This window comes from Gallus gallus, chromosome 18 (assembly GCF_016699485.2).
Source record: "Gallus gallus isolate bGalGal1 chromosome 18, bGalGal1.mat.broiler.GRCg7b, whole genome shotgun sequence".
In the NCBI taxonomy this organism is placed as follows: Eukaryota; Metazoa; Chordata; class Aves; order Galliformes; family Phasianidae; genus Gallus; species Gallus gallus.
In genome coordinates, this window is record NC_052549.1 from 7,925,561 (window position 1) to 7,951,585 (window position 26,025).

Consider the following 26,025-nt stretch of genomic DNA (forward strand, 5'->3'; position numbering starts at 1 on the left):
TTTCTCAGGGGAGGAACTCTCACAATATTGTGAACTACAGAGCAGCAGGAGGTGACAACAGACATAGGATCAGCCAAAAGAAACAAGCAGGGTTGACCTGATGGCATCTGCCCCAGCTGAAGGTCTCTCAGCCTGACCAGGGAAACACAGGGGTCTGCATCATCCGTGTGCCTTCAGACAAATGGGTTGGGCTGGGAGATCTGTTTCTACAGAGCTTTACGTTGCATTTCATTTTCTCAGCCCTTGGGTCCCCGCACAGCGCTTGGACTCCGGGAGGAGTCACCCTGAAAAGCCAAGAGATGCTTTGTAGGGTGCGGTGTGTCCCACATCCATGGCACAAGGGCTGATGGATGTGTCCAGCTGGCAGTGAGGCTTCACCCTGAGACAGCCCCAGCATCGTCCCTGCTGGAGGCACTGAGATCCTGCTGCATTTTTAATTGTGAAAATGTATTTACATGAATAAAATACATCTTCAGTTGGGGCCGTGACCTACTTTTTGTGGGAGGATAAAACAACAGCAGGTTTACATTTTCCCTGTGTTTATTTCAACTGTTCTCAGGCAGATCAATAGGAAACCCACAGCCACCAGGACGCCTTTTCCTACAAATGATCTGCCCCCATTGAGGTGACTGTGGGCTGCTGCACTGCTGTGATGGAGCCCTTAACTGTCAGATCAGTAGAGCAGTTTTGACAGCATATAGCTGATATGGAAATAAATATCACGATGGGGCAGGAGCTCTATGTACACATTCCACACCGCTAGGGAGACCTCCTCTGTTTACCCAGGTTATGGATAACAACAGTAAATAATAGATAATCCGATGTCCTGGGCAAACACAGGTAGGTCTGAAATTCATCGAGCACTGCAGGAACTGGGGATGCTCTCTCCTGTCATTCTGTGAAAACAGAGCACACCATTTGCTTTTCAAGGACAAACAGAAACTCTCACTCAGCTGTTTGGACTTGTCTGGAACTGAAGTAAGGCAGGTTTGAAGCCCTGCTATGTTAAGGCCTCCAGGTGCCTCCTGGGGAGGGGAATGTCACCAGTCCCCGATTTGGCCACAGCCATCAACACACAAATGCATGTATCTCCTGCACTGAGGCAACAGTGACCTGAATGGGTTGAACACAGTCCCCACATCACAGGGAGCAGTCAGATCTCACTCACACACCACAGCCACACAGCAGGAGCACACTGACACCCTGTGCTGACATGGCAGCACACTGAGATGTCAGGCACAGCTGCTGTCAGCATCCCTGCATGACACCAACAGCCTCCCCAACTCTGGAAACGTCCCATTTCCCCACAGAGGTAAAACCTCCCAGATCACCTCCAGCTCAGCTGAGCAACATCCTAGCATTTATTATAATTATCTCCTGTTAATTAAATAACATAATTCTGCTTTCTCCCCATGAAGCTGAAGTGGGGAAATGATATACGTCACAGTGCCAGGCATATGTGAGGACCTTGAGGCTGTATTTCCATGAGTGCACGCTCCATTAAAGATGTTATCATGCAGCTAAATAAGAAAAGCATGGATGTTTCTATCTCCTCACCCCTGTATGGCTCCCAGTCCCTCTCACAGCAGCCCATCAAACCAGCAAGCACTGCTCATGCCTGATTTTGTGTGTGTAGGAGTCCAGGGGATGCCAACAGGTGCCCACGCACTTTGCTGGTTAGCAACAGAGTGCTGGGTCTCTGGGATCCATCTGCACGCAGACTTACAGGTGCCCAATGGAGTTAGGGCAACGCTGACTTCATTCCAAAAGGAGAAGTTAGAACAGAAAGTGAGCAGGCCTGGCTGGAACACAGCAGCTGCAAGGCTGAAGGGATCCGAGTCACCCAGCTCCTCCTCTGCACCCTCACACGTGGTTCTCTGCACAGAGAAATGGATTCACTCTGCTCTAGCATTAAAGATTAAAAGCAGCTGCAGCTCATCACAGTCAGAAGATTTATCAGGAGCTGATGTCAAAAGCGATGGCTTGCTGGGGAATAACCTTGGATGCTGGCACTGCGTGTTTTGAAGGCATATTAATCATGGTTTGAGTGAGAATAGTTCTCCTCTGACTGGGAATGGAGAGAAGGGTGAGGTTTAGGGATCTCTATGAAGGTTTGAATAAAAATGCCGGACAGAGTCTGTGGCACAGAGTGCTCAGGGCTGGAAAGCATCCCCACAGAACCAGCATATTCCTCAGACATGGACATCAGGACTGAGTCTGGCAGCACAGCTGATTGAGGCTGATCACTGTGAAATAGTGCCGCAAACAAGAATAATTCTAACATCTCCAAATCAGCACAACCCATGGGGCTGTTACCCACCTGCATCCCCAGGGAAGGACAGGTGATGGGCAGCACTCTGCCATCCAGAGTCACCTCTCCTCTCCTTCAAAGCTGCTGCATCCTGCTTTACAGTTACAGATGCACGGAGTGGGATCTGTAGCCATTGCCCGCCTGTTGTAACTGCTGCCACTGAGGTCCCCGTGGCCCAAAAAAATCTCAGCTATATAAAACCTTACACAGAGATAAAGCAAAGCAGCAGCTCTTCCCTTCCTATAGGCTGTATCCATGGGAACAGGATGCAATTTGGTATCCACACAATAGCAACAGATAGAAACCCCATGGTGCATGAAGGAGAGGATGGCAAAGCACTGTGAGCATGGCAGGGCATGGGGGGGGCACCTGCTGTGTCACAGCAATACCACATGTAGGGGAGCACCAGCTGCACAAGGAAAAGTTACAGAGCTCACATGGTCCTTGGGGAAGGGGAGATGGCAGAACAACCTCAGCCTGTGCAACATGGGGGGGGGGGGGGGGGGGGGGAATACAGAGAAGGGCAGCAGGAGGCCCTGAGAAAGAGGAGGAAAGTGCCACTTTTATTTTACATTAGATATGAAAGAAATGAAGAAAGGAAAGAAAAAGGAAAAAAAAGTCTCAGCCACCTCTCATTAGTGAAGGAAAGCAGCCCTGGTGGCTGCCCTGCCTGCTCACAGCACTCCCACCCTATGCACTCCTGCACTGAGCTGCTAACAAGCAAGCAGCAGGGAGGAACAAGAACACTCCATTTCTTCTAGGACCTTGAATAACCCAACCCCCCATTTGGGAAAACAAACACAGAACCATAACAAAGAGCATTTATAAGACAGAACAAGGGCTCACAACCAGAGCACTCCACACTAGGAACCACCAACCTGCATACAGTGCCTTCATCTACTCTTTATCCTGCTCAGCTGGGCTGAAACCCACCTGCACAGCCCCTGAAGCACTGGCTGAAGTTGATTGAACAACCTTCAAGAACATTCTTTGGGATCTATTGGATGACTTAAGCCAAGTTTTCCTGGATGGACAGGCCTCGAGGACATTATTCTGAGGTATGCTTACAGCAAGGTCCTCAGGACGAGTGGCAGCATCAGTGCAGATAGCAGGGGCTGCTCAAGACTGGCACCCAATTTTGGAGCAGCTTATAAGTAATGACAAAGCATTGCAACTTCTGTTATGCAACAACAGCGGAGCAGCAAGTGAGAATTTGCTCAAATGCAACAGCTGTGGGCACAGAAATAAAGGGGAAAAAGCTTCTTACCTCTGGAAGGCTTCAGGTACACAGAGATCTCCAGTGAGACACCCTTGCCTCCCCCCTTCCAACCCTTAAATGAGGGCTGGGAAGGGGTGGATCCTGGCTCCACCCCTTCTGATCACTCAGGTTCATTGCATGCACCTGAGCTCCCCTGGGTTGGTCCTGCCTTCCCACCAGGTGCTCCATTACTGCTTCAGGCCATGACTCAGCATTTCTGCTACATCCAATACGCTACAAATGAGGTCAAATATACATATTCTATTTGTTTTAATTACAGTGAGATGAAACAAGCTCAAATATATCAAGAGTCCTTGGAGGGTTTTGTTTTGCACAACAGAAATGTCCAGAAAGGTTCAAAATAAAAAGACCAGAACTGAAGTTTGAGGAAGCTCCTTCAGAAAGGCAATGAGCCCACAGCTGGTATGGCATGCTCATCTGATGGATGCTCTCAACACGGCAGCAGTCATTCTCCTGGGACCAAAGTGCATCATATGACAACTTAAAATGTATAACCTCAAAACAAGCCTCATACACGCACATGAAAAGCAGCTAAAATTCCATTTTTCTGCCAAATTAAAACAAAGATCAACTACTTTCCTATGGTGGATGAGTGCCAATAGTTTCAGCTATGCCACTTCACACCAGTTGGGGTCTTGCCTTTCACTGAAATGACTTCCATTTCAGGTAGGGCCTTGCCCAGATGGACATGATTTCCCTAAATTTTTGTGCCTAGCATTTCCCACAGGAAGGCTTTAGGTAGTCTTCCACTTGATGCTGCACTGAAATCCTTCCAGCTGCTCTTCAGACCCCATCACTGGGATGGCGAAGGGAAGGCAATGCAGTGCCTCCAGGATGGGGAGGTGACATCAGCCACAGAGAAGTGGCAACCTGCTGGCATCTGAGCCTGCTGAGGTATAGTCGAGAAAGATGGCTATTTCCCATTGCAGCCTGGTTAGAAGTGATATCCAGCAACGAGACGTATTGATCAGCGAATATCCAATCTAGACAAATTTCTTATTTTTCTAATGAGGACTATTTCTTGGAAATTTACACAAATCCTTTGCACTTTCTGGTGCTCAGGCCAGTGAGTCTACAATTAGTGACAGCCAAATGCACAAACTCCTGCAGCCTACCTAAACCAAAAAGAAAGAATAACTGCTTTTTCCCTAGTTCTACTCTATTTTCTTTTTCTGCTCTTGAGTCAAGCCTTGGCTTTCTTCCTCAGGCAGAACTGCTGTTAGCTCAGCACGAAGACCTGAAAGAAGAGGGCTTTGGACAGATTTCAGTCATGTAGAGAAATATAAATAAATAAAAAAAATAAAACAAAACCAGCAACAAAGAAAGAAAAATTATTCCAATTCCCTAAGTTACATTATTGGTTATATAACCAATCTCTGTGGTTATATTTATGCTCCTATAAACAGACAATTGCCCTGAAACAGAGGCCTAAAAACGATGAGCGGAGTGAGGATGGTGACCACCGGCCGCTGGGACCACGAGGTGGGTGGTGGTGACGCTCAGCACGGGGATGAGGACATCTGGTCGTAGTCGGGGCACTTGAGCAGAGCCGGGTAGCTGCTGTTCATCTGCAGAGATGCCTCACTGGAGATGTCTGAAGGGCTGCGGCCCCGCGCCCATGCGTCTGGGTGCAGGAATTGCCCCGAGTAGTCGGAGCAGTTGCTCAGACGGGGACGGTAGAAGCCAGGGTGAGGTCTGTAAATGTCCTCAGCGGTGTATCGCTTCATGAACAGGTACACGGACATCACCCCAGCGCTCTGCAGGGGAGAGAAGAAAGATGAATGGCTTTCTTTGTTCTGCTGATGGCTTGCAAGCAGGTAAAAGAAAGACACTTCCCTGCCCTGCGGTGAACACAGCAGCCCGAACCCATCTCCCGCTCCTCTGCATGCACAGTCCACATCAAATCATGATTAATCACCCTTACAGCCCTCTTTTTCTCCTAGCCTCAATGCCCACGCCAATGCCCAGTGGCTGAGAACAGACAGCACTCATTACAGGTATGTCTCAGAGCTGCCAGTACCTCTGTGAGAAGGAATGAGATGGCAGAGAATGCGAACGACCAGCCGTATTTGTAATTGAAGAATGTCTCCGAGTCCTTGGTCCTATTGAGCATCTCATCGTTAATGCTGGATATGTAGAGGACCAGCCCCACCACCAGGGACAGACCTGGGAGAACCAAGGAGGAAGAGAGTGAGAAATATGCTGGGGTTGAAGCTGGTGAAGCAGCACCTGCATGGCAGGTGAAACCCCAGAACTGTGAAACTGTGCTTGAAATAACCAGGAAAGGAGGACGACCAAGGGAAAACCTTGCCCAGCAGAACTCACCCGACAAGATGAAGAATATCCCCGACACGAAGGCGAGGATGGTCCTGTGCGGCCGCACGTGGCCGATGTTGCTCAGGATGAAGCCGATGAACATGAAGAAGAGGCTGACCAGAGGGAAGGGGGTGGCAGAGCGGATCATCTCTGGTAGGACAGGAGCAGAGGAAAACGGGGACAGATCAGCACCCCATGTCCTGCCCATACTGCATGAGCCCCTGGCATAGGTTCCTCCCTCCTATGTGTCTTTGCTAACAAGCTGAGTGAAACCCCTGTTAGAATTTGCTTTTCTGGGAGTTTTCATGTGAAGTGTTACACAGGAAAATAAAAACAAACAAACACCGGAATCTGCTTTTTTCACATGGAAAATGTGGACGCATCCCTGCTTGGGAGCACACTCAGGGAACCAGGAGCTTGTACAGCAAGGGCACAAAGGGGTTTATTGGGGCACTCTCTAAGGGCCCTTTGGTGCCTTGCAGGATGCAAAGTCCCCACCAAGTCACTTACTCAGGACGTTGACTGTGGATTCAGACGTCAGCTGAATGTTCATGGGCATGACGTATTCTATAGTGAAGCACCGGCCACGTTCCTCACCTGCAGCAAAGAGGGACAGAGCCAGGTCTGCAGCATGCCCATCTATCCGGTTTTGGTGGGGGATGAAGTGACTTTCAAATTAATTTCATTGCATGGAGGAAAACAGCCATGGTGTTTAGTGCTGCTTCCACCTCGGCGTTTGTGTTTGGTACTGAAGAAATCCACTGGTTGCTACCGTCGCCCTGTGAGAGCAGCTGCCCAGCTTTCAGGTGTCACTGCTGAAGGAGTGACAGCGGGACGTGACCCCCAGCTGCCAGCACTTGCTCAGAAAAGCATCAGCTGAGCCAATCCCATATGTGTGTGTGGGCACACCGAACAGAGCAGCGCTAAAATCCCCGCTGTCGCAGTGCTTCCATGCATAAGCTTGGGGTGAATTTGTTCTGGGAGCTCCAAACCTCACTGTGGGTTCTGGGATTTCCTTAGACCTCAAAACACGATCCTGACAGCAGAGGGTTTGGGGTCACCTGAGAGGACCCACTGGAGCCCCTCCCTCCTCACAGTTCTGGATCTGTGCGTCCAACTCCCATTCAGTCTGGCTTTGTCTGACCCACATCACTTCGCCAAAAGCAGCACGAGATGAGGGAATGTTTCAGCTGAGCTGAATCCCAATTTTGCAGGGACAAAAAGGAGAGTTTGGGTGGCTGCCCAGGCACTGCGATGGGCACCACAGCACACTCTGCAGACCTACGTGGCGGAACAGATTCATCCACCTTGCTGGGGTGCTTACAGGGTGCCGTGCCTGACTTTGGAAGCAAAATAGCACAATAGGAGGGGGACATGATGGGGAGGAAGCCGTACCTGCCAGGAAGCAGACCCTCCAGAGCCCTGCGTGCAGCGACAGCTTGATTTCAGCCGACTGGTTCTGGGGCTGGACGATACCTTCCTCCAGGTAGAGCCAGTAGTCGGTGCTGACAGAGATGCCCAGCAGGCCGAGGCCGCAGACGGCGAACACGCTGCTGAGCAGGGTCAGCGCCTTCCTGCTGCAGGCGCTCATCCCCAAAAGCATGGGGGGATGCGTGGGCAGAGGGGCTGCGGCTGCCGGCGCCCACCGTGTTGCTTCTGTAGGGAATAGAAGTGACAAAAGCTTCGTCTTGGTGTTGGATGAGCTGATGTAAGCCATTAAAGAAATGATGGATGGGGAATGCGAACTGCCTCCCAGCCATGGTGGACCCACGCTGGCCATGGGTGTGCAGAGCTGCCAAGCTGGCAGCAAGCAGCTGGGTCAGGGCAGGAGCCCTGCTGCTCACCCACAGCCCATGCTTCTCACTCAGATTTAGCCAAATCTCAGCACCCAAATGCTCCCTGGAATGGCAGTGAGCCACAGAGCCTCAGCATAGGAGCTGTTGAGGTTTGAAGTCACTGCGTTAATAGATCAGCAAAGACAGTGCCTGTCTGAAACACACTCCTGTGCATTCCTGGTCACCACCACATCCTCACCACACTGCCAGCTTTCCTCTTCTAGGGTAAAAAGCCATAGGCACCAGTGTGTGAACGGAGCTGGAAGATGGGGAAACAGGGCTGAAGTGCTGCTGGGAGACCCGTAGAGTCTTGAGAGGGAAGGAGAGAGGCTTTTATTATTGCCTACCCCCGGGGAGGAAGCAGACAAGTACACGTTGGTAGGAAGCAGATGTATTTGCACCCTCAAGTGCTGCAGCAGCTCTGACAGCCCTCTCCCATACGAAATCAAGATTTGGCTCTTCCTACGTTCACACTGAGATGTTTCCCAGAAGGTACCGACCTACGGGAAGGGGAGAGCTGTCACACACAGCCCGAGCAAACGCTCCAGCTCCAGCTCCTGCAAGCTTTCCACCTGTAGAGGTCTATTTTTAAGGTTTTTAATCTACCTGCACCCCCCCATAGCCCAGCAGCCATGAAGACAACCTCACAGAGCTGAAGAAGCTGGGACAGCACTCCAGGGCTTCACAGGGTGGCAATGTGCCATGCCCCATCCCTGCACAGGTCCAGCAATATGACCATGCAGAGCACACCTCCCCTGGCTCATCCCCCTTCTCCCCAACTCAGAACCCTATTTTCTAGTTGCCACATCAAAACGAATGGTGTTTGCTACAGAACGCCTCATCCCTCTTGATATTTTGGTGCCAAAACGGTAAAAGGAGCTGGAATCTATTCTTGGCAGACATATCATTAACAAATTACATTTTTTTGTTATTAAGAAGCCAAAAATCAAAGTAGGGAATATGTGAAAGTCCAGATAAAGCTTCTCAGAGAGAAACAGCTACATACACGATTCCTTTGTTGTCTATCAACACTGGGGATAAGAGAATATACTGAATTGGCACCATTGATAGCAGTCATTGGGGCTGATGTCAGTGCCAGGAAGGGGCTCAGGCAGTGGAATCACACCTCTCAACTGCCCCATTTCCTTTCACTCTCACACTTCAATTTCCACGTAATCATGGGTTCATCAGAGCGCCACTTGCTGCCGCTTTGCTGGCAAACGAAATCAGACCTGACAAAGTGGGGCCAAGGAATGGTGCCATTCAGAGCAGTGCTTCTCCACGTCCAGGAATCAGCCGGGCTCCCAAGAGAAAGTTGTCTCAAGGACACAGAGAGGATCAATTTCCAGCAGGGATTTAGTCCCCAGTAACCTTTACAAATTGCGTTGTGCTTCATACTGCTGAAAAGGTGATGCTGTTCGGTTTTCCAGCTGTGTCTGTATTTTAAATGAATACAGCCCTGGAGGTTTGCAAGCAGTAGGACCTTAGAACTGCTGCTGAACCTTCAACCACACCGTGATCACTGGTAGTAGTCAGGTAATTCTGAAGGCAGTTCGCATTGCAATCCACAGTCCTCATAAGGAATTTCTTTCTGGAATAAGGAATTTCATCCAAAGCTCCAGCTTCGGATGGAAGTGTCCGTGCCCCTCACTGGAACTCAGCCCCAGAGAAACTGAAGTGGGCACTGGCAGTGCTCCTAACACAGCTTGCTCAGCTCCAGCAGCGACACGAGGTCCTGCTCCACTGACACAGAACAAAAACATCGTCCTGCTCCGGACTACGTGGATGCATTGGGAAAAGTCAATGTCACCTGGGCAGGGTGAGCTGTGCCAGTGCATCCCTGCTCAGGAGATCAGCATACCACAGTGCTCCTTGCTCACAGGGCTGAGCCACACGGAGGAGGCAGCTATTGATCTCCTCCAGGCTAGGACACCGTTTTCCATCCGCTGACATTTGTGGCGTGGGGAAGCACAGACAGGGTTATCAGAGATGATGAGAGGGATGGTTTGGTTTGCAGAGGGGTGCTCAGTCCAGCATGCGTCTGTCATGGAAAAGCCACTCTGCTCCCTGCTGCTGGCAAAGCAGAGCAAAGACAGGTTAAGGCACAGCCCTGGAGCAGTGGGAGAGGCGAAGGAGAACAAAAGGAGAAGGAATGAAGCTTGGAAAAAGGGGAATAGGAAACCCACTGAGTGCGTGAGAGAGGTACAAAGAACATCAGGGAACAGCACGAGAAGAGCGTGAGCTGTGATGAAGCTGAGCTGAAAGGCAGCACACACTGAGCAGCAATGAGGAAATTGGGCTATAGCTAAAAATACAGGGCCTTCAAACAGCACGACCTGCTGCTCAGGGGGCAGTGCAGGGCAAGAACAAATGGGCCAAAGAGAGGGGTTCACTCTGTGCAAACCACAGCCCGGGACAGGTGGTTGTTGTCCTTTGGGCAGCCCTACACCACGCTGCTCCCTCTGGGTGAACCCCAGAGAGCCCAGCTTGGTCCTTTGCAACCCTAATGCAGTACGGAGGCGGTGGCAGAGCAGCACAGCAGTTTGCACCAAGCCCACAGGGCACATGTCCCCAGCTGGTGCTCTGGGGTGGCTGCAGGGATGGAGCCAGGCTGCAGCGTGGATCCTGTGAGCAGGTATTACAGGGAAAGCGAAAGACGTAAGGCAGCTTTACAAAGCTGCATTACTGCCACAAAGAAATGTGCCGGCTCCTTTCTGAGAAAGAAATTACATATTGGAAAAATTAAGTACAGAAATAAATCTTTTGGACGCGGAGGAGGGTTAGCCTGATAGTCAGAAACAAAGCAGCCCAGCTCATGGCAGCGTGAACCAGCGCCAGCAACCGCTCCATCCAGCAGCCATAAACTTCAGGAGGATCGATACCAGACCTGAAAGCTTCCCATGGCCGCTAACAGCACTGCCAGCACGGCGACGGCCGTCACCGCGGGGTGGAAACGCGAGCATCGACCGCATCGAGCACAGTGGGCTCACGGGCTCTCAAGAGAGTTGTTTGGATTGCATTAAAAAAACAGAAGGCTGTTAATGAGTTATTTAAACCTCGTTTAAAGCCACGCCAATGACAGTCCCACCAATTTTTTTTTTTTTGCTTGTTGGCAGATACAAAGAACACCTGAAAAGTATTTAGAATTTAAAATATACGACTGCCACGCTGCATTAGTCACCACCAACACACGTTATGATGGGGTCACTTAGGATTTGTCCTTTACCCACCCTTCGTATGTGAGCCCGGTTTGCAAGGGTGGGCGCAACCGAGTCCACCTTCAGCTTGAGAACCAAAGGCAATGAGACAAACTGATATCCAGGGTCAGAGGAGCAGCGGCCGAGATTTACCTCCATCCCCAGCCCTTGGCCCAGACACTTTCCCAACGGGGCTGCCTCCGTGGCTCTGCGCCAGCTCAGTCCCACTAATGGCTTCGGATGATGCCAACAACTTCCAGCAAATAAAACCATCGACCCAGTGGTCCCCCCTGGCCCAGCACAGCACGTCTGTGTGCAGCCATATCCCCAAACCCTCACGCTGAGCGTTTCCTCCCTGTCAGCAGCAGCATGCACGTCTCTCTCCTTGGCACTTCACAGCTCTTACCTCATTTAACCCCAGCTGATTGAAAGCTTCAGAGTGTAGCAGCTCAGGTTCTGAAGGGGAACTGCTGAAGGATGACCCTGGTTGGTGCTTTGGGTGTTGGGTGCCCCAGAGGAGGTCTGAGGAGACGGGGAAGCGCTCAGCCTGAGTTCTGTGCCCATTGCAACCCAGCTGAGGGGGGTCACAGCGTGGGGACAAGGGGATGTGCGGAGGCAGACAGATCTTGCAACCACACTGCAGCTCTGATCCTACTGTTTGGTGGGAGAGCAGTACATGGAACATAGTTCTCAAGAGAGAAATAGGAGAATAGGAAAGGATAGAGCTCAGAATACTCTCCGTGCCCCCAACACCCAACTGCTGTTCTCAAGGAACCATATATATAGATACAGGGAGCCTTCCCCTCTCACCCTCTGCACACGTAAGCTGGCACCCAGTATTCCCCCTCACACTGTGTTGGAGTGCTCCCAGCCAGGAACGTGACTCAAACCTCTGCCTCTACATAGAGCCTCAAAGGAAGGATAAAGGATGGGGATATTTGGGGCTGTGGAGCAAATCAGCTGGGCAATTTGCTGTGCACTGTGTGGAGCTGTGCTTGCCCATTAACGGCTGTATGCTGTAAATCGCAGGTTGTGATTCATATCCTAAATAAATCAGCAACCTGGTGATCCAGTGACCCTCTTCTGCCTTCAGCTCAGTGCTTCCCTCAGCTGCCCCTGGCCTGGCAGCAGCACAGATGAGTGATGGCAATGCATCGTCCTGCACGTGGAGCTGGCTTGGCCAGCTGCTCACCCCACACCCAACAGATGGGAGGTTTGTCTAATGAAATACTGAATCTTCTGCACTTGGTTCTTGCTCACTTCCATGTGTCATTCAATACAGTGCAAAGTCCTGCAATGGTATTGAGTATTAGAAAAGGAGAAGAAACCTCTTCCTTGCATTTGAGAGATTTTCAGTGTCTCCAGCAGGGCCAGCACCCCCATTTCCTTCTTCTCCGTGTAGTGGCAATGCATGGCAGTGTGAGCTAAATTTAGCAGTGCTGGGAGGAAAAAATAGCATCATGAGCTAATTAAAGCCCTTCCTCCCCTCCATGCTAGGATAGGCGACCCCAGTACCTGTGGATGAGGGGGAGCTCCCATGCTGCTCCCACAGTGCCTGGGGCTGCACGGCTCCCATGGGGATTTTCTGCTTGTCAGAGAGAGAAAGGAGTGGGGATGGATTGTCAGGTGGACTTGATGATCTTAGAGGTCTTTTCCATCCTTAATGATTCCACGATTCTAAGTTTGGCTCCACCTTCACACAGGGAAGGTCTTTGCTTTGCGCCGCTCATTGCGTTCAATAGTGAGGTTATGTGACACTGAAGTATGTAATAAGCAGCACCTCTCCTCCACCTCTGTAACGATCGGGTGTCTTCTGCCCTGTTCTGCCTGTAAGGTGCTTTGCAGACAGCACAGTACAGCAGTTGACACAGATGACGATGACACAGAGATAATCATTTCCCCCTTCAGCTGTTTTCCCTTTCCCTCAGTTGCAGAGAAAGGAGCAGTTTGGTGCTGATCTATTGCCTGCCTGCTGCCCACCTCTCCTGTGCTTGAGGAGAAACACACTGCGCCCCAGCAGCAGCTCCAGCAATCAGGATGATTTAGCACAACTTCCCAAACCACTCAGCTTTCTAGGTCAGGTTTGCTGTGTTGCTTTTTGCCATCTGCAGCTTCCAGGGTATCCAGCACAGCCAAGAGAGAGGGCAGCCTTCTGTCAAACACCAGCTCAGGGCAGCTCTGAGCACCCCTAAGAGCCCCCAGCCCCAAAGTGCCATGGGCTGAGCTGGGGATGGCAAGAAATGCAAGCAGGGATGTGCTCGGGCTGAACATCGTGGCAGCGTATGGGACGCGGCACTCATTGAGTGACTTTGTCCTGGGGACTGAGTACAAAAATGATGATCTGCAAGCTGTCCTGGGTCAGTGGCTGCCATCTGTTGTAGTGTTCCAATAATGCTCCTCGGTGTGGCTGTAAGCACCGCTCCAGTGAGATTTTCCACTGAAGATCAGAGACAATTCCTTTATAATACAGGAAAAGCAGCAAGCCCCATCTTCCAAGGAGACCAGACAGACCTCTCTCACCTGTAACAGCATATTTTCTGAGCCTGGCAATGCATGAGAGTGGCTCTTTGACAAATCCCATGTTCCCAGTAAATATTTTACTGCAAATGTCAGAATTCTGTGGCTGCACAGTAATACAAATTGCTGTGATTTTGATTATCTCATTCCTAGAGCACACCTAAAACACAAATCCCCTTTAATTTCAGCAAGATTAAGGCTCTCAGGTAAATTTGGGGTCTAGACTGCATCACACAGTCATTTTATATATGCCACCCCAAAACCAGGGCTTTACATCTTCCCAGCTGCCTTAGAAAGACGCTCCTGGCACCCACAGGAGCTGCACACTTGCGCAGATCACAGCTCTCTGATAGCGTTAAAGCCTCTGTGGGCTCGTGCATTATTTCCCTTTCTTATCTTCTATTCCCTTCCCTCCGCATAACAGAAGCTGAAGCTGCAAATGCGGTGGGACAGACGCAGCCAGATGGGGATTCATTCGCCTCGATGAATATATTCAGCAGCTACACTAATACAAGAAGGAGCTGGGGAAACAAGCACGGAAGCCTTTCCCCTGTGCCCTGGATGCCACGTGGAGCTGCTGCACATTGGCCGAGGTGAGGCAGCAGCAATGGGGCTGCTGGGCTCTTCTATGGCTCGTGATGATTGAAGCAGTGCCCTGCAATGAACCCAAAGGGCAGCTGAGATGGAGACGTGGGGATGCTCCTCCTGCAAAGCTCCCTGCTGGGGTCACGCCACCAGCACCCGTCGCTATCACATGAAATTCAGCTAAAATCTTCCTATTTAACATTCCTGCTGAATTTGTGCTGCTTTTGCTGTCCTCACCAAAGGTTTACCTGCACCATTCCCCCTCCACCCCCCCCAACCAGAGCCCTCTGCACGCAGAGGTTTGGGGTACATGTAGGACAGCGGCTGGGACAGCAATGGGGACAGGTCAGACCTGCTCTCCAGACACCACCACTGCCTTGTGCACCCTGAGCACTGCCACACATCAGAGGCTGATAAAGTTCCCCACAATGCCAAGCAATTAATCACCAGCCAAACTGCACGTCAGAACCCTCAGCTCGCTGCCGGGATGACTGAAATCCCACATTTCACGTTTCATGTCCTTTTGTAGGATGTGGATAAGGAGTGTGTGGAGAAGCAAAGACAGGCTCCACGTCCCCGTGAGCTTTGTTCATATGGCAACACATGATCCAGCGTTTTTTCCCCCTCTCTACTTTACTCCACTTAACAAGCAGGTCAGATTTTCTCACACAGCTGCCCCCTCCGAGGGGTTAACGGCACCAGGAAGCATCGGCAGCCCCTGACTTACAGTGCATTTTATATTCCCTGTGAAAAATACACAGGGATGGACGTTCAGAAGCGACGGGTAAAACGCAGGGATGCTCACCGCGCCCCAGGGCTCTGATCTCCCGGAGTACAGCAGCCCCGGGATGAGCAGCCTGGATCGGGGTGCCCCGTGTGCCGAACCCAGCCGGGGCTTTCAGCCGGGGCTCCTGTGCCCTCCCACAGCCCGGCACCCCAGCAGCGGGGCAGGGGCGATCCCACACGACGCAGCGCGGATCGCTCCGGCACAGCCCGGGGCTCTGCGGCCCCGCACCCACCCCGGTGCCCGCACACAGCCGGGGCCGAGCACGGCTGAGCCCAGGGCGGTGCCCCCGGGGTCGACCCCCACGGCGGATCTGATTCCAACGGGGTTGCGGACCGTGAACAAGCATACCCCCCTCAAACCCGCTGCTCCGCACCCACACGGCACTTCCCAGACCCCTCCTCCTTCCTCTCAGGCATTAAACTTTCTGGCTTTTCCACGCAATTCGGGAAACCCCACGAAGCCCCTTCCAGGACCACCCGCCCTCCACCCATCCGTAGAGGCGCAGGAAGGTCCCCGCTGCTCCCGCACTCACCGGCCTCGCGGCGCTGCTCTCCGGCCCCGGGATGTTCCCTCCGCGCTGCGCCGGGAGAGCCCGGGAGGAGCGGGCATCACATGGCGCCGGCGGGGCCAACCCACCGCCCTCCTCCGTGCCCCTTCCCTTCCCCCTCCTCCTTTTCCTCCAGCCATCCCTCAGTCTTCCCCTCCCTCCCCCTTTCTCCATTCACCCTCCTTCCTCCCTTAAAACCACCTTTTCTCCATCCCTCCTTTATTCTCTCCATCCCCCCTTGCTTCCCTTCACCCCCCCTCCCCCCCTCCGCTTCCTTTTATCCCTCCTTTCCCCATCCCTCCCTCCTCTTTCACCCCTTTCTTTGACTCCCTCTCTTTCCCTCCACTCTTTTTTACTCCCTACCTTTTCCCTTTCTCATCCTTTCCCTCCATCCCCTCTCCCTCATCCCTTGCCCACCTGCCTGGGACCTGGCTGTGCCACCTGGGACACCTCTCACTTGGGAGCTGGGAAAGGAAGATCTGTCCGCAGCCACCGGAGTCAAACAAGCTCAGGTCTGAGGACACGCAGCCGACAGGGAGGATTGGAGGGCACAAAGCCAGCACACTGGAGAAAGCCAGCTTGGCAGGACTAAGACCAAGGTGGAGAAAGCCAGGGCTAAAGGAGAGAGGGACAAAGGGGCACATGCTGCAGACCCAGGAAAGCACAGCCAGGTCGAGTGATTCAGCCAAAACACACAGAAAATGAGCCCAGAGCCAGGAATGGGGACATGGCTCTGTCAGGGTGCCCAGCAGTGGGACGCTGCCTCGGACACAGAAGGAAGGGCACAAAGCTCGTGCTGTGCAGGTGGCTCCTGCTGGGTGAGGGGTGGCTCTGGCTGTCACCTCCAGTGCACCACAGGGCAACGTGGCACAGAACTGCCTCTGTGCAGGGCACTGAGCACATTTGTCCCCTGGCTGGTCCTGGCCGTGACAGTGGCGATGTGGGCACTGCTACCTGGGATGGCTCCAAGGAAGGTACCTCTGAGGTCTCCCAGCAGGAAAATAACAAAAGCGATTTGTTAATTACAAGTCTAATAAATTCGGTCTCTAAGAAATACTGTGTCACAGTTTCTGCACGTGCACTGTCCCAGCTATACTTCCCCACTCCTCAGTGCAGGGCTATAACATGGCACATCTCCACCCGACGCGTTCCCAGCCAGCAAAGCACCAACAACTCGAAAGGAATAATTCAAAATGAAGTGAGATATGAGGTGCAGAGGAGGTGTTGGCTGGACAGCTCATCTGAAATCAATGGAGCCGCACGCTCCAGCTTGTTGAGCTCTGTTTTGATTTACAGCAGTAATAAAAGCTGATGCAGGTGTATAAGTTTTGATTTTTTCCAGCCAGAACGTGGCAAAGCATAACACAGCCAACACCTTTCAAACAACAAATCCAAACCCATTTTCTCTGGAACTGAACTGCTGTGTGATCTGCTTGGGCACTGGGCAGTGCTGTTTGAATACAACAGGAAAAAGGCTGCAGTGTGAGCAGCCAGTGACATAATTAACCAGTACAGTGTAAGAGGCCCCCAGCAGCCATGCATATAATCAATTAGAAATACACATTTTGGGCCTCAGTCTCTTTTTTTTTTCCCACCCCCCTCTGCTTCTGTGCAGATGTACTTAGGCTAAAGCACTCGGATGGATTTTCCACTGCTGCTCATCTCACTGTGTGAGCCATACCTGCCAGGACCAGATGTGAGAGGCACCCAAAGCAGCACAGCAGAGCTCCCCTACCTGCACAACAGCTGTGTCCCCACTGACAGCAAAAACCAGTGAGGATAAGGAGGAAACACCTTCTACAGCAGCAGGCCCAGACACCTTGCATCTCAGCATCCCTAGAACAGATTCTCTTTACCCTCTCCACTGTTTCCCTGCTTTAATTCTCTCCTTGCCCCTGTGCTCCTCTCCAGGAGAGCTCAGAGTTCACTGTGCAGCCCTGTAAGTGGGAGGAGCCAGGTGGGATCTGGCACAGCAGGTGGTGGTGTAACCAAAGTCCTGCACACAGCTGGCTCTGATCCTTTCATTTATGCACTGAATGAGGGCTGCTGCAGCACCTGTTCTTACACCAGGAGAGAAAGCCCTGGGTGGGTGCAAAGCTGTACTTTGTGATCACTTCTCCCGGCTTGGTAGCATTGGTCCTAGACAGCTCCTGTCTCCTTTTGGCTTTCATTGCTGAGCTGCTGCAATGATGTCCTCAGGGAACCTTTCTGAGAGCCCTTTCCTTTCCAACAGAGATAACAACAAAGGATGCAGAACATCGTCCAACGAACGGTCCCAATGTCCTGCCTGACACTGAAGGGCCACAGAATGATGGGGACCCTCTGGCTTTCCTCTGCTCCCTCCAATTTGCTGAATTATTCAGCTCTGCTCTACATGAGAAGGATGAGAAGGAGCCCCAGGAGCAGCCTTGCTCACATTGTGACACCCGGTGTGGTGATGGGCAGCAGCCACCAACCAGGGGGTGTCAGCAGCACTTTGGGCACAGGAAGGAAAAAGCCGTACCAGCCCCAAATTCCACCTTGTGCCCGAGGAAAGAGGGCTGGTAGATGCAGTGACCAGGCACTCCTGCTCCCCAAGGAGCCCACAGCAGCTGGGAAATGCTCAAATTGGAGGCTGCTGAGATGCTCCCCTGTGAGATGTGGGAAAATACACAGCACCAAAGGACACCAGCAGCTGCCCGGTCCCTGTTGGGTGGGGGGTTCCTGCATGCTGCTCATGCTGCACCAAACTCATGGCATCAGCCCTGGCACAGCCCTGAGCTCAGCCCACAGCGCTGGAGCTGCAGGGGGAGAAGCACATGGAGAGGTGAGGCTCTATTTTTAGCTCTGCACCCACACACTGTGAGAAAGCTTAAAAATAGATATAGATTAAAAAAGGAAAAAAAAAAGCAGAGCCTTTGGGAGACAGCCTCCCAAGGGGCTCTGACTCAGGGGGTGACAGAGGCACACGTGCCAATGGAAGTTACGCTCCTTATTTAAAATGAAACGCCCTCTGTAATCCTATGGGCCTCATTTGAGCTGATGAGAGCTGAGGCTGTGCTCGGCAGCACAGCTGTGCATCCTCCAGCCCCATGGTGGCCCTGGGAGGGGATCTGAAGGGCCCTGCAGAGGCTGTGCTGTGGGAAGTGGTTTAGAGGGCACTCATTAAAGCCTCGGTGCGTTTGTAGGAAGGGTAATAGTGTTCTGTGTGATTTGTTTTGTGCTCGGATTTGTTACTGATCTTTGAGTGATGTTAGGGTCAAGCAGGCACAGGAGCATTGAGTGATGTATCCCAGAAGGACCAGGAGCTGAGCCAAGCTCTCATTGCTGTCCTGAGCTCTTTCCTCCCTTCTGCCCTCGCTCTCACCGCTGGCAGCTTTCACCACAGAACCACAGAGTGGTGGGGTTGGGAGGAGTCTTACGGTTCACCTGGATCCATCCCCAACGTGGGCTGGCTGCCCCCCCAGCTCAGGCTGTCCTGAGCCCCTCCGTGGCCTCGGGCACCTCCAGGATTGGGCACCCACAGCTCTGTGCACTGCCATGGCCTCACTGCCCTCTGAGGGAAGAATTTCCTCCTCACACCTGACCTGGATCTCCCTCTGTTAGTGTGAAGCCAGCAGGGGGGTGATGCCATCCCCAGGGCAGTGAATGCAGCAAACCCCTTTGGAAGGAGGCAGCACTGATTTATTTCCCATCAGATCTGCCTTGTTTCATCCTCTCCTTTGGGAAAAACACCCTAAAGAAAGCCGGTGGCCAGCTCTGGGGGTGCAGATCACCTCTCCCTGCCCCTGCTTGGATCCCTTCCGCTCTTTGGGAAGGTGACAAACCCCTGGTGCCATTGGGGAAAGCATCTGGCCAGATCCCTCCTGAGCCCCTCCTCAGTTCATCTCCACGGGGCTGACTATGGATTTTTCCAGCACAGCAGCAATGATGCCTCTGAAGAGCGAGGTGGGATTCTAATTACCCTGCAGTAATTAATGCAACCATCACTTTAGCTACCCTAGCAGTTTGCGGGGAGATGGTTCTATTTCCTCCACACGTACCAGCACTGCAAAACTCCTGTGGGCTGGCGAAGCCAAGCATCCATAGTCCCATCAGAGTGACTGAGGGGATGGGATGGATGTGGGCACAGCTCTGGGACCCCGTGGTGCCCCCGGCTCTGGGCTGTGTGCTGCAGGGAGCACCAAGGCCAGGAGGAGTGGTTGGCATGGGCTGCAGAGGAGCTGTGCGCATCAGATGGAGCTGAGCAGTGGGAGGCAGCCTGGAAATGCTGTTTCCACCAAAATAAAATAAAATAAAATAAAATAAAATAAAATAAAATAAAATAAATGGATTCCATGCCTTCCTTTGGACAAACTCAGCCAGATTTTTTCTGCAAATTAAACTAGCTCAGTTACTGAGTTAACACGAGATACAATACGTCTGAGAGCCAGCAGAGAAAGAATGTGTCCGTCCAGTTGTCGCAGCGTTTGTACATCACTTCCAAATCTTGAAAATAAAACAACATCGGCCCCAACAGGGGGAGCACCGGGCTGGGGTGCAGGAAACCCACTTCAGGAGCTGCTATTCCACCCCCAAATCCCCTTGTCGTAACAGCAGTATTTGCAACAGATCTGCGGGCTGTCTGTACACACACCCCTTTCCCCCCAGTTAAGCCTCTTGCTCTCTTGGTCTATTAACAGGAATTTCACAAGGGCTCAGGTTAGCATTCTGTGCACGAGGGTTTCAGTGCAGCAGGATCCCACCCTGATCCCAGTGAGGCCCATGGCTGATGGCAGCACGGAGCATCCGCACAGCGCGTTCGGAAATGAAATCTCATCAAAGCAGAGCAAACTCTTGCAGCGTAATGATCAGTATTTTTATTTGCACACACTTGCTTGGAAACTACAATTCATATTCAACAGAAGTGTTCCATGCAAACAAAGACTGAAGATCTCGAGGGATAAGGAAAAAAGAAAAGATGCTGTAATTTATACACCAGTTTTGCCCACTACACCTCCAGTGTGGTTTTTCAGGTTTTTAGGAAGATCAGTGGCATCTCCCAGTTTCCTGGTGGCATCTTGCAGAAAAATAAACGATGAGAAAATAAATAATGTTCTCCTCTTTATAAATACAAACTTCGGGTATTAAAATAACATCCAAAAATATGAATGAGCTCAAGGTAGCACGACTCCTTGTTTAAATACAGGATAGCGTTGAAACAACATGCAATCATTCCAAACGTTTCAGGTGTGCTCTGCATTGTTGTGCAAAATCAAACACGAGCTGGGATCGCCCCAGATGTGTTCAAAAGAGACGGCGCGCTTCTGTTTGTTGAAATTATTTTTCTTACATTCATTTTAATAGCACATGAGAGAGCTGATGAAGGGCTCTGTGGGCAACGAGCACAGATCAGGTTTGTGTGACGGCTGCAAGAACGTTTGTTTCTGCCCCAGGTCAGCAAGGCAGCCATGTGTGAGGGCTGGGGCTGTGTTGGGCAGGGTGGGGGCGGACTGCAGCTGTGGGGAGCGCTGCTGGGGCTGGGAGCAGGCTGGGAGCCAGCGAAGATGTGGAGCACCAGCTGGGCTCCGGGCACTGTGGGCTTCCCCTGCTGCCTTGCTCCAAGACAGCAGCGCTCCGGGCCCTGGAAAGACCAAACCACTGCATCACTGCCATCGGCAGCTCTGCTTCCTGGTGACTGGGAGGAATACAGCTGTAGCGCTTCCAATAATTGATGGGAAAAGGGTTATAAAACGCTGAGACCTCATTTCCCCCTCTGTTAAGATGTTCCTGCCACCTACACTTCTGGCTTTTGATTCGGGGCTGTGGTGTCACGCGGATGCAACAGAAAAGCACGAGGATATATGACACAGGAATACACTAAAATCTCACCGGAATAAAACTGCCTCGGATGGAGCAGCTGCATAACAGATATCACTCCTCCTTCAGCAGGACTCAGTACAAATGTTACTAGAAAAGAGCTGTGCTAAGGGTATTTACCCACAGGGAATCATATCCTACAACGGTCAGTTCTGCTAAGACCTCCACTGACACGGAATTATCACACTGCACATAGAAATCTCAGTGTTTGGAAAGGAGAGCTGCACCGACCCAACCAGTGTGCATCTCCTCCCTGAGCCCTCAGCAAAGGCTGCACTCCACAATCTGGACGGAAAGTATCACATCTGTCTGCGTCCTTCTTCAAATGGTTTCAGTAGAATTACTAAAGTCATACAAAAAAAGTAGAAACACCCCATGGTATAACCAGCAATACCACGCGAGTTGAATACGCTGATTCAATAGTAAAAATTAGAATACTTACACAACTCCTTCCAGGTTAAAAGTGCATTAGAAACATGAACTGAGAAGTCCTCATAGCCCTGCAGGGCAGTAGTATTACCCCCATTTGACAGAGGAGGTAACTGAGGCAGGGACAGCGGCAGCCCGGGGGCTCAGCCTCTCCATTGTGGTTCTCTGGAGAGCAGAAGGGCTTTAGTGCACGATGCCTCCTTGTTGTAAGGCTGCTGATCACCAATTGCTGCTGGCATGGTCACTGGTTGATATGAAGTCATGTTTATGGAGTCAATTCTTATTCAACTTTTCCACTCAACTACTTTGGATTCAACTCTTATTCAACTCTTCCACTCAACTCCTACATCTAAGCATGTGGAGCTGTAGCTCAGCTGCTCTTGTACTACACTGCAGCTCAGTGCCTGCCTAGCACACAGCGCACGCACCCTGTAGCTGCAAAGAGATGGAACCTAAATGCACACTAATGCTAATGATGACAAGAACTCAAAGTTAAGTGTTTCCATCACATCCTTCATGGGAATGGCTTCGCTCCATTAGAAGGGAGAGTGGAGTGCTTTTGATATTGAGCATGAGGGAAAGAAAGGCAGTCCTAACGCCTCGGCTGATAAACGCTCTCTAGGAAGCCACATCTTGTGAGAAACATTTTGTAAATAACACCTGCATTAAAAAACATGGGAAAATACTTGCTGGATATTTAATGTTTTATGAGGAACAGCCTCAAAGTGAGCAGCTCCACTCAGAGGCCGGACCGCCTCTTTACTGCCAGTGAGAGCACCATGTCACTGCTCTGCCAGCAGCAACTGCTTCCAGATGGACATCCCAGCATAACTCCTTGGAAAAACAACAGAATCATTCAGGAACATCTCTTGGTTTTCTCTCCTGCCTCCTTCTGGCTTGGGGAGCTGCACCACGTGCTGCTTTTCTTGCTCCACAAACCCATGCTCGCTCTATCTCCCTGCAGTTTCCTTTTCATAGAACCATAGAATCATTTGAGTTGGAAGGGACCTTTAGAGGACATCTAGTCTTCTTTTCAGAAGCCTCCCTTTCACATTCCTAAAATACTTGCTGCCTGCTCCTAGCAGACTTACACACTGAGAGCTCCCTTATTTCCTCCACATCCGACCTCCACAATCTGCTCAATCTATTCTCTTCTACAGCATGACATCCCGATATCCCCAAACTACGGCAGGCTAGTAATAATCAGAAAGACAGAAATAGTCATGAATGCTGCACTAGTCCACATGCTTTATGGTGAACAACATACCATAATCTTCAGGTATATAATACACAAAGAGGAAAACGAATGCCCAAATTTGGCTGATAACATATCTGACACCGGATAGTTGAAAAACTGTACTCCTAAAATGTATTAAAATGTTTGAGTTCTGTTTATTTAGGCAACAATCTGGGGAGCTGTTCGTTGGGGGATGCCATGTGTCAGCGCCGGGTCCATCCAACACGGGCTGAGCCCTCTCTGGGGATGCTCCAACCTTAGGGCTGTGACCACAAAGGAAGCAGGGCTGGTCACACAACTGGAGTGCTGCAAATCCCAGGCGCCAAAGGACGGCTTTGGAAGGCATCCGTGGTGCAGGAGCACCGCACGGCCGCTTCTGCTCACATCCAGCTGCGGTTCGCTCACCAACTGTCCCATGTGCCACGGGGTCACTCCTGCACATCATCGCCGTCCAATCTGCAGGACTGGATCTTTCTAGCAGAATCTTTGGCACAGGCTCAATGTTTTATTGTAATAAAAGATGATTAGAAAGTAGATTCCTCCCCCCCCGCTCCCACCCCCACCCTCCGGTTACATATTCTAGTATAAATGTAAGTCTTTTATGGCAAATATCTGACTTTTTGAATATGTTTACATGCTGGAAAAACTGTATTCAGTCTGCATGCAGCAACAGAGACATCATGCTTCTGGCATCATCATGCACATCCGACAGACAAAGAGTGCCTATGGCTGCTACCATTAACGAGGCTGAAGGGAAGAAAAGGAAAACGCACCGCCTACTATTTTACATGCTGTAACAAAACCAAAGTAAGCACAAAAATATTTACTGATATTTGAATTAAGATCTTCTGGTAAGTTGGTAAGAGGAAATATCAAAATTTGTATCTAAGTGAGATAGGAGAGGAGAAGATTGCATTAATTACAGCGTTCATCATTGCAAATAAAATCTATTTCCTTCCCTGTCAGTAATCAGCAGACATGAAACAAAAGCCTAATTGAAACTTGTATAAAACCTGCAGGTAGCAATTATTGTTTAAAAGTAGATCTACGTTTAAAAAAACAGATGATACCCTAAGTCATTAACAATATCCAAAAACTAGAAAAAAACAACCCAAAACAACAGCAAGAAAACATTGAGCTAAACCTAAATGATGTCGCTCAGAACAAGTACTTCCACAAATAAAGCACAATTTGTTTTATAAAACTTTTGTAATACTCTGTATGCTTGATATGGTAATGTCAATATAGAACTGCTTATTATTAACTCTTATTATTAAGAGTTATTACTAAACATGCAAAATTCATTGCATGAAGCGTATGTAAAATGTGTTAAATTCCATTCTGCCAATAAAACAAGCTTCAGGTGCTTCTTTCAAGCTTGGTTATTGTACAGCCCCAAGTTTTCTGAGTTAGAATTGATTACTGTAGAACTAAATCTCAATTCATTTTCATGAGTTGTTCTGGAAAAATCAGGGAGTCACCTGGGACTGCGTTTTTGTTAATTTAGCATACACAATACTTCCTTCAATTTACTGCCCTATACTGCAGACTACAACACACACAAGTAAATAAGATGTAAGGGATTACAGTTCTGTTTTACATTCCAGGTTAACAAATCTCATAGTAAAACGTTGGTGTTATTAGAACCAGTCAACAGTGAGCTTGAGGAGTGGTGCAAATGAAATCAACTGAACAAACAATGGCACCCTGGATCACAGAATAATCTCACGGAGATTAAAATTCACAAAAATATTATTAAAATTATTACTATTATTATTATTATTAAAGACAAAACTTCACCCTCGAGTTTATCACATGCTACTTAGCAAAGATCTAGAGATCTGGCCACTGCCGGAGCGTGTTTAAATTTGGTGTTGCTTACAGGATTGGTTCACGAAGCTTTGGGCTCTAATAGGATTTCATCCCCTCTGCCCTCCCACTCCCAACTCGTATTTATTTGTCGGGTTTTGGTAACAACTGCTTTCCACCACATTCTGCAATGCCTCTCCTCCCCGGCGCTCTCCAGTCCCGTGCGCTGCTCTCCCCATGGCGCCCATAGGAGCGGGGAGCACTGGTCCCCTGCAAGGACTGAGTACTGGAGGTGCTTCTCAGGTCGGGTCTTGGATTATTTGTAACAGCAGCGGAGTGAAAAATGGAGCAAAAGGACAGAGGGGAGCTACAGAACTACAGAATGTACCAAAAATGGGGAACTTCAGACGAGTCATGGTGACTTCTAGTAGGAGAAATGGGCACCGTATGCTAATTTATCTCCCATTAAGACGTTTTGGTTGCAAAGTCAAAATCCTCACTAAGTGGCCTTTCCCCCATCTTACACTTTCTAACCCTATAATTTTCAGGCCCAAACGGAATCAAGGCAAAAACCTAAAAATTTTAGGGTTAAGAACCGTTCCCCACTGCGGGATTTGTTCCTGTTCTGTTGTTTCATGCTACATTTTCTAGGAGGGGATGTACAAACTGGGGGTTGACATAGGAGAACCCTTCAAAATCGGATTGATCTATGTTAGCAATGACCAGCTGGTCTGGCGGGGTCAACACCGGCTGTCCTCGCGTGAAGAATTTATCGAAGTTTTCAGCACCTTTGCCACACTGCAAGAAAACAAAAAGGAGAAAAAAAAGGACTGAAAAGATCAGCAATACGTCAGCAGTTCCGGCCGCCTGCAGATTTCTCAGTCTTACAAGTAATTAAGTTAACACTCTCTGTTCAGATATTTTAACCAAAACAATCCCAAGCAAATAGAGAAGCTTTAATTGATGAGTTGTGGTGAAAAGCACCATGAGATGGCAAGCGAAGTAGGCTTAAATATAGAGACAGGTTTTACTAAAGGAAATACGGATGTAACACTTGGGAAATTATGAACAGATTTGCATACACATATAGAACCATTTGCACGCACGTGAGTGTGTTTGGGCATAATCATTATTACAGAAATTATACCACATTATAATGCAGCTATCTATTATTAGATCAGGAACATGCTTGCTTCCAGAAGGTATTTATTCCAAATCACACTTCAGTCCCACTCAGTGAAGCAGAAATGAAACAAGGCCCTGCAGAGTACTGAAATCCTGGGCAGCCTTACAGGGAACAGCGTGGGAACTGTAAGCACAACCAGAGAGCCCTCAAAG

At 50.2% G+C, this 26,025-nt stretch overlaps 2 protein-coding genes across 12 annotated transcripts in view; both read right to left on the reverse strand.

Moving 5' to 3' along the window:
- Positions 1 to 3,810: 3,810 nt before the first annotated feature.
- CACNG5 (calcium voltage-gated channel auxiliary subunit gamma 5) lies at positions 3,811 to 15,945 on the reverse strand. Of its 2 annotated transcripts, none has more exons than XM_015279959.4 (6): positions 15,792 to 15,945; positions 7,302 to 7,562; positions 6,417 to 6,503; positions 5,916 to 6,056; positions 5,611 to 5,756; positions 3,811 to 5,347 (listed from the first exon to the last, which is right to left on the reverse strand). In XM_015279959.4, the coding sequence occupies exons 2-6, from the start codon at positions 7,507 to 7,509 to the stop codon at positions 5,090 to 5,092; spliced, it is 840 nt and encodes a 279-aa protein (XP_015135445.1). In that variant the 5' UTR covers positions 7,510 to 7,562; positions 15,792 to 15,945; the 3' UTR covers positions 3,811 to 5,089. The 2 variants fall into 2 exon arrangements, with proteins under 2 accessions (XP_015135445.1, XP_015135443.1); XM_015279957.4 differs by lacking the exon at positions 15,792 to 15,945 and adding an exon at positions 15,360 to 15,421.
- A 4,244-nt stretch (positions 15,946 to 20,189) lies between these two features.
- The window catches only part of PRKCA (protein kinase C alpha), a 139,078-nt gene continuing 133,242 nt past the window's right edge, over positions 20,190 to 26,025 (reverse strand). For 9 of the 10 annotated variants that reach the window (XM_040649503.2, XM_025141605.3, XM_046902039.1 and 6 more), the window contains one exon: positions 20,190 to 25,485. In XM_040649503.2, coding sequence (XP_040505437.1) covers positions 25,321 to 25,485 — 165 coding nt within the window. In that variant the 3' untranslated portion in view covers positions 20,190 to 25,320. The remainder of the gene's footprint in view (positions 25,486 to 26,025) is intronic. The other variant, NM_001012804.2, reaches the window with a different exon arrangement.

Coding starts and splice junctions, on each gene's coding strand:
- CACNG5 (XM_015279959.4), bottom strand. CDS start 7,509: ATGCTTTTGGGGATGAGCGCCTGCAGCAGGAAGGCGCTGACCCTGCTC. Junction 6,504..7,301: donor GAGGGTCTGCTTCCTGGCAG/GTACGGCTTCCT, acceptor TCTTTGCTGCAG/GTGAGGAACGTGGCCGGTGC. Junction 6,057..6,416: donor ATCCACAGTCAACGTCCTGA/GTAAGTGACTTG, acceptor CTGTCCTACCAG/AGATGATCCGCTCTGCCACC.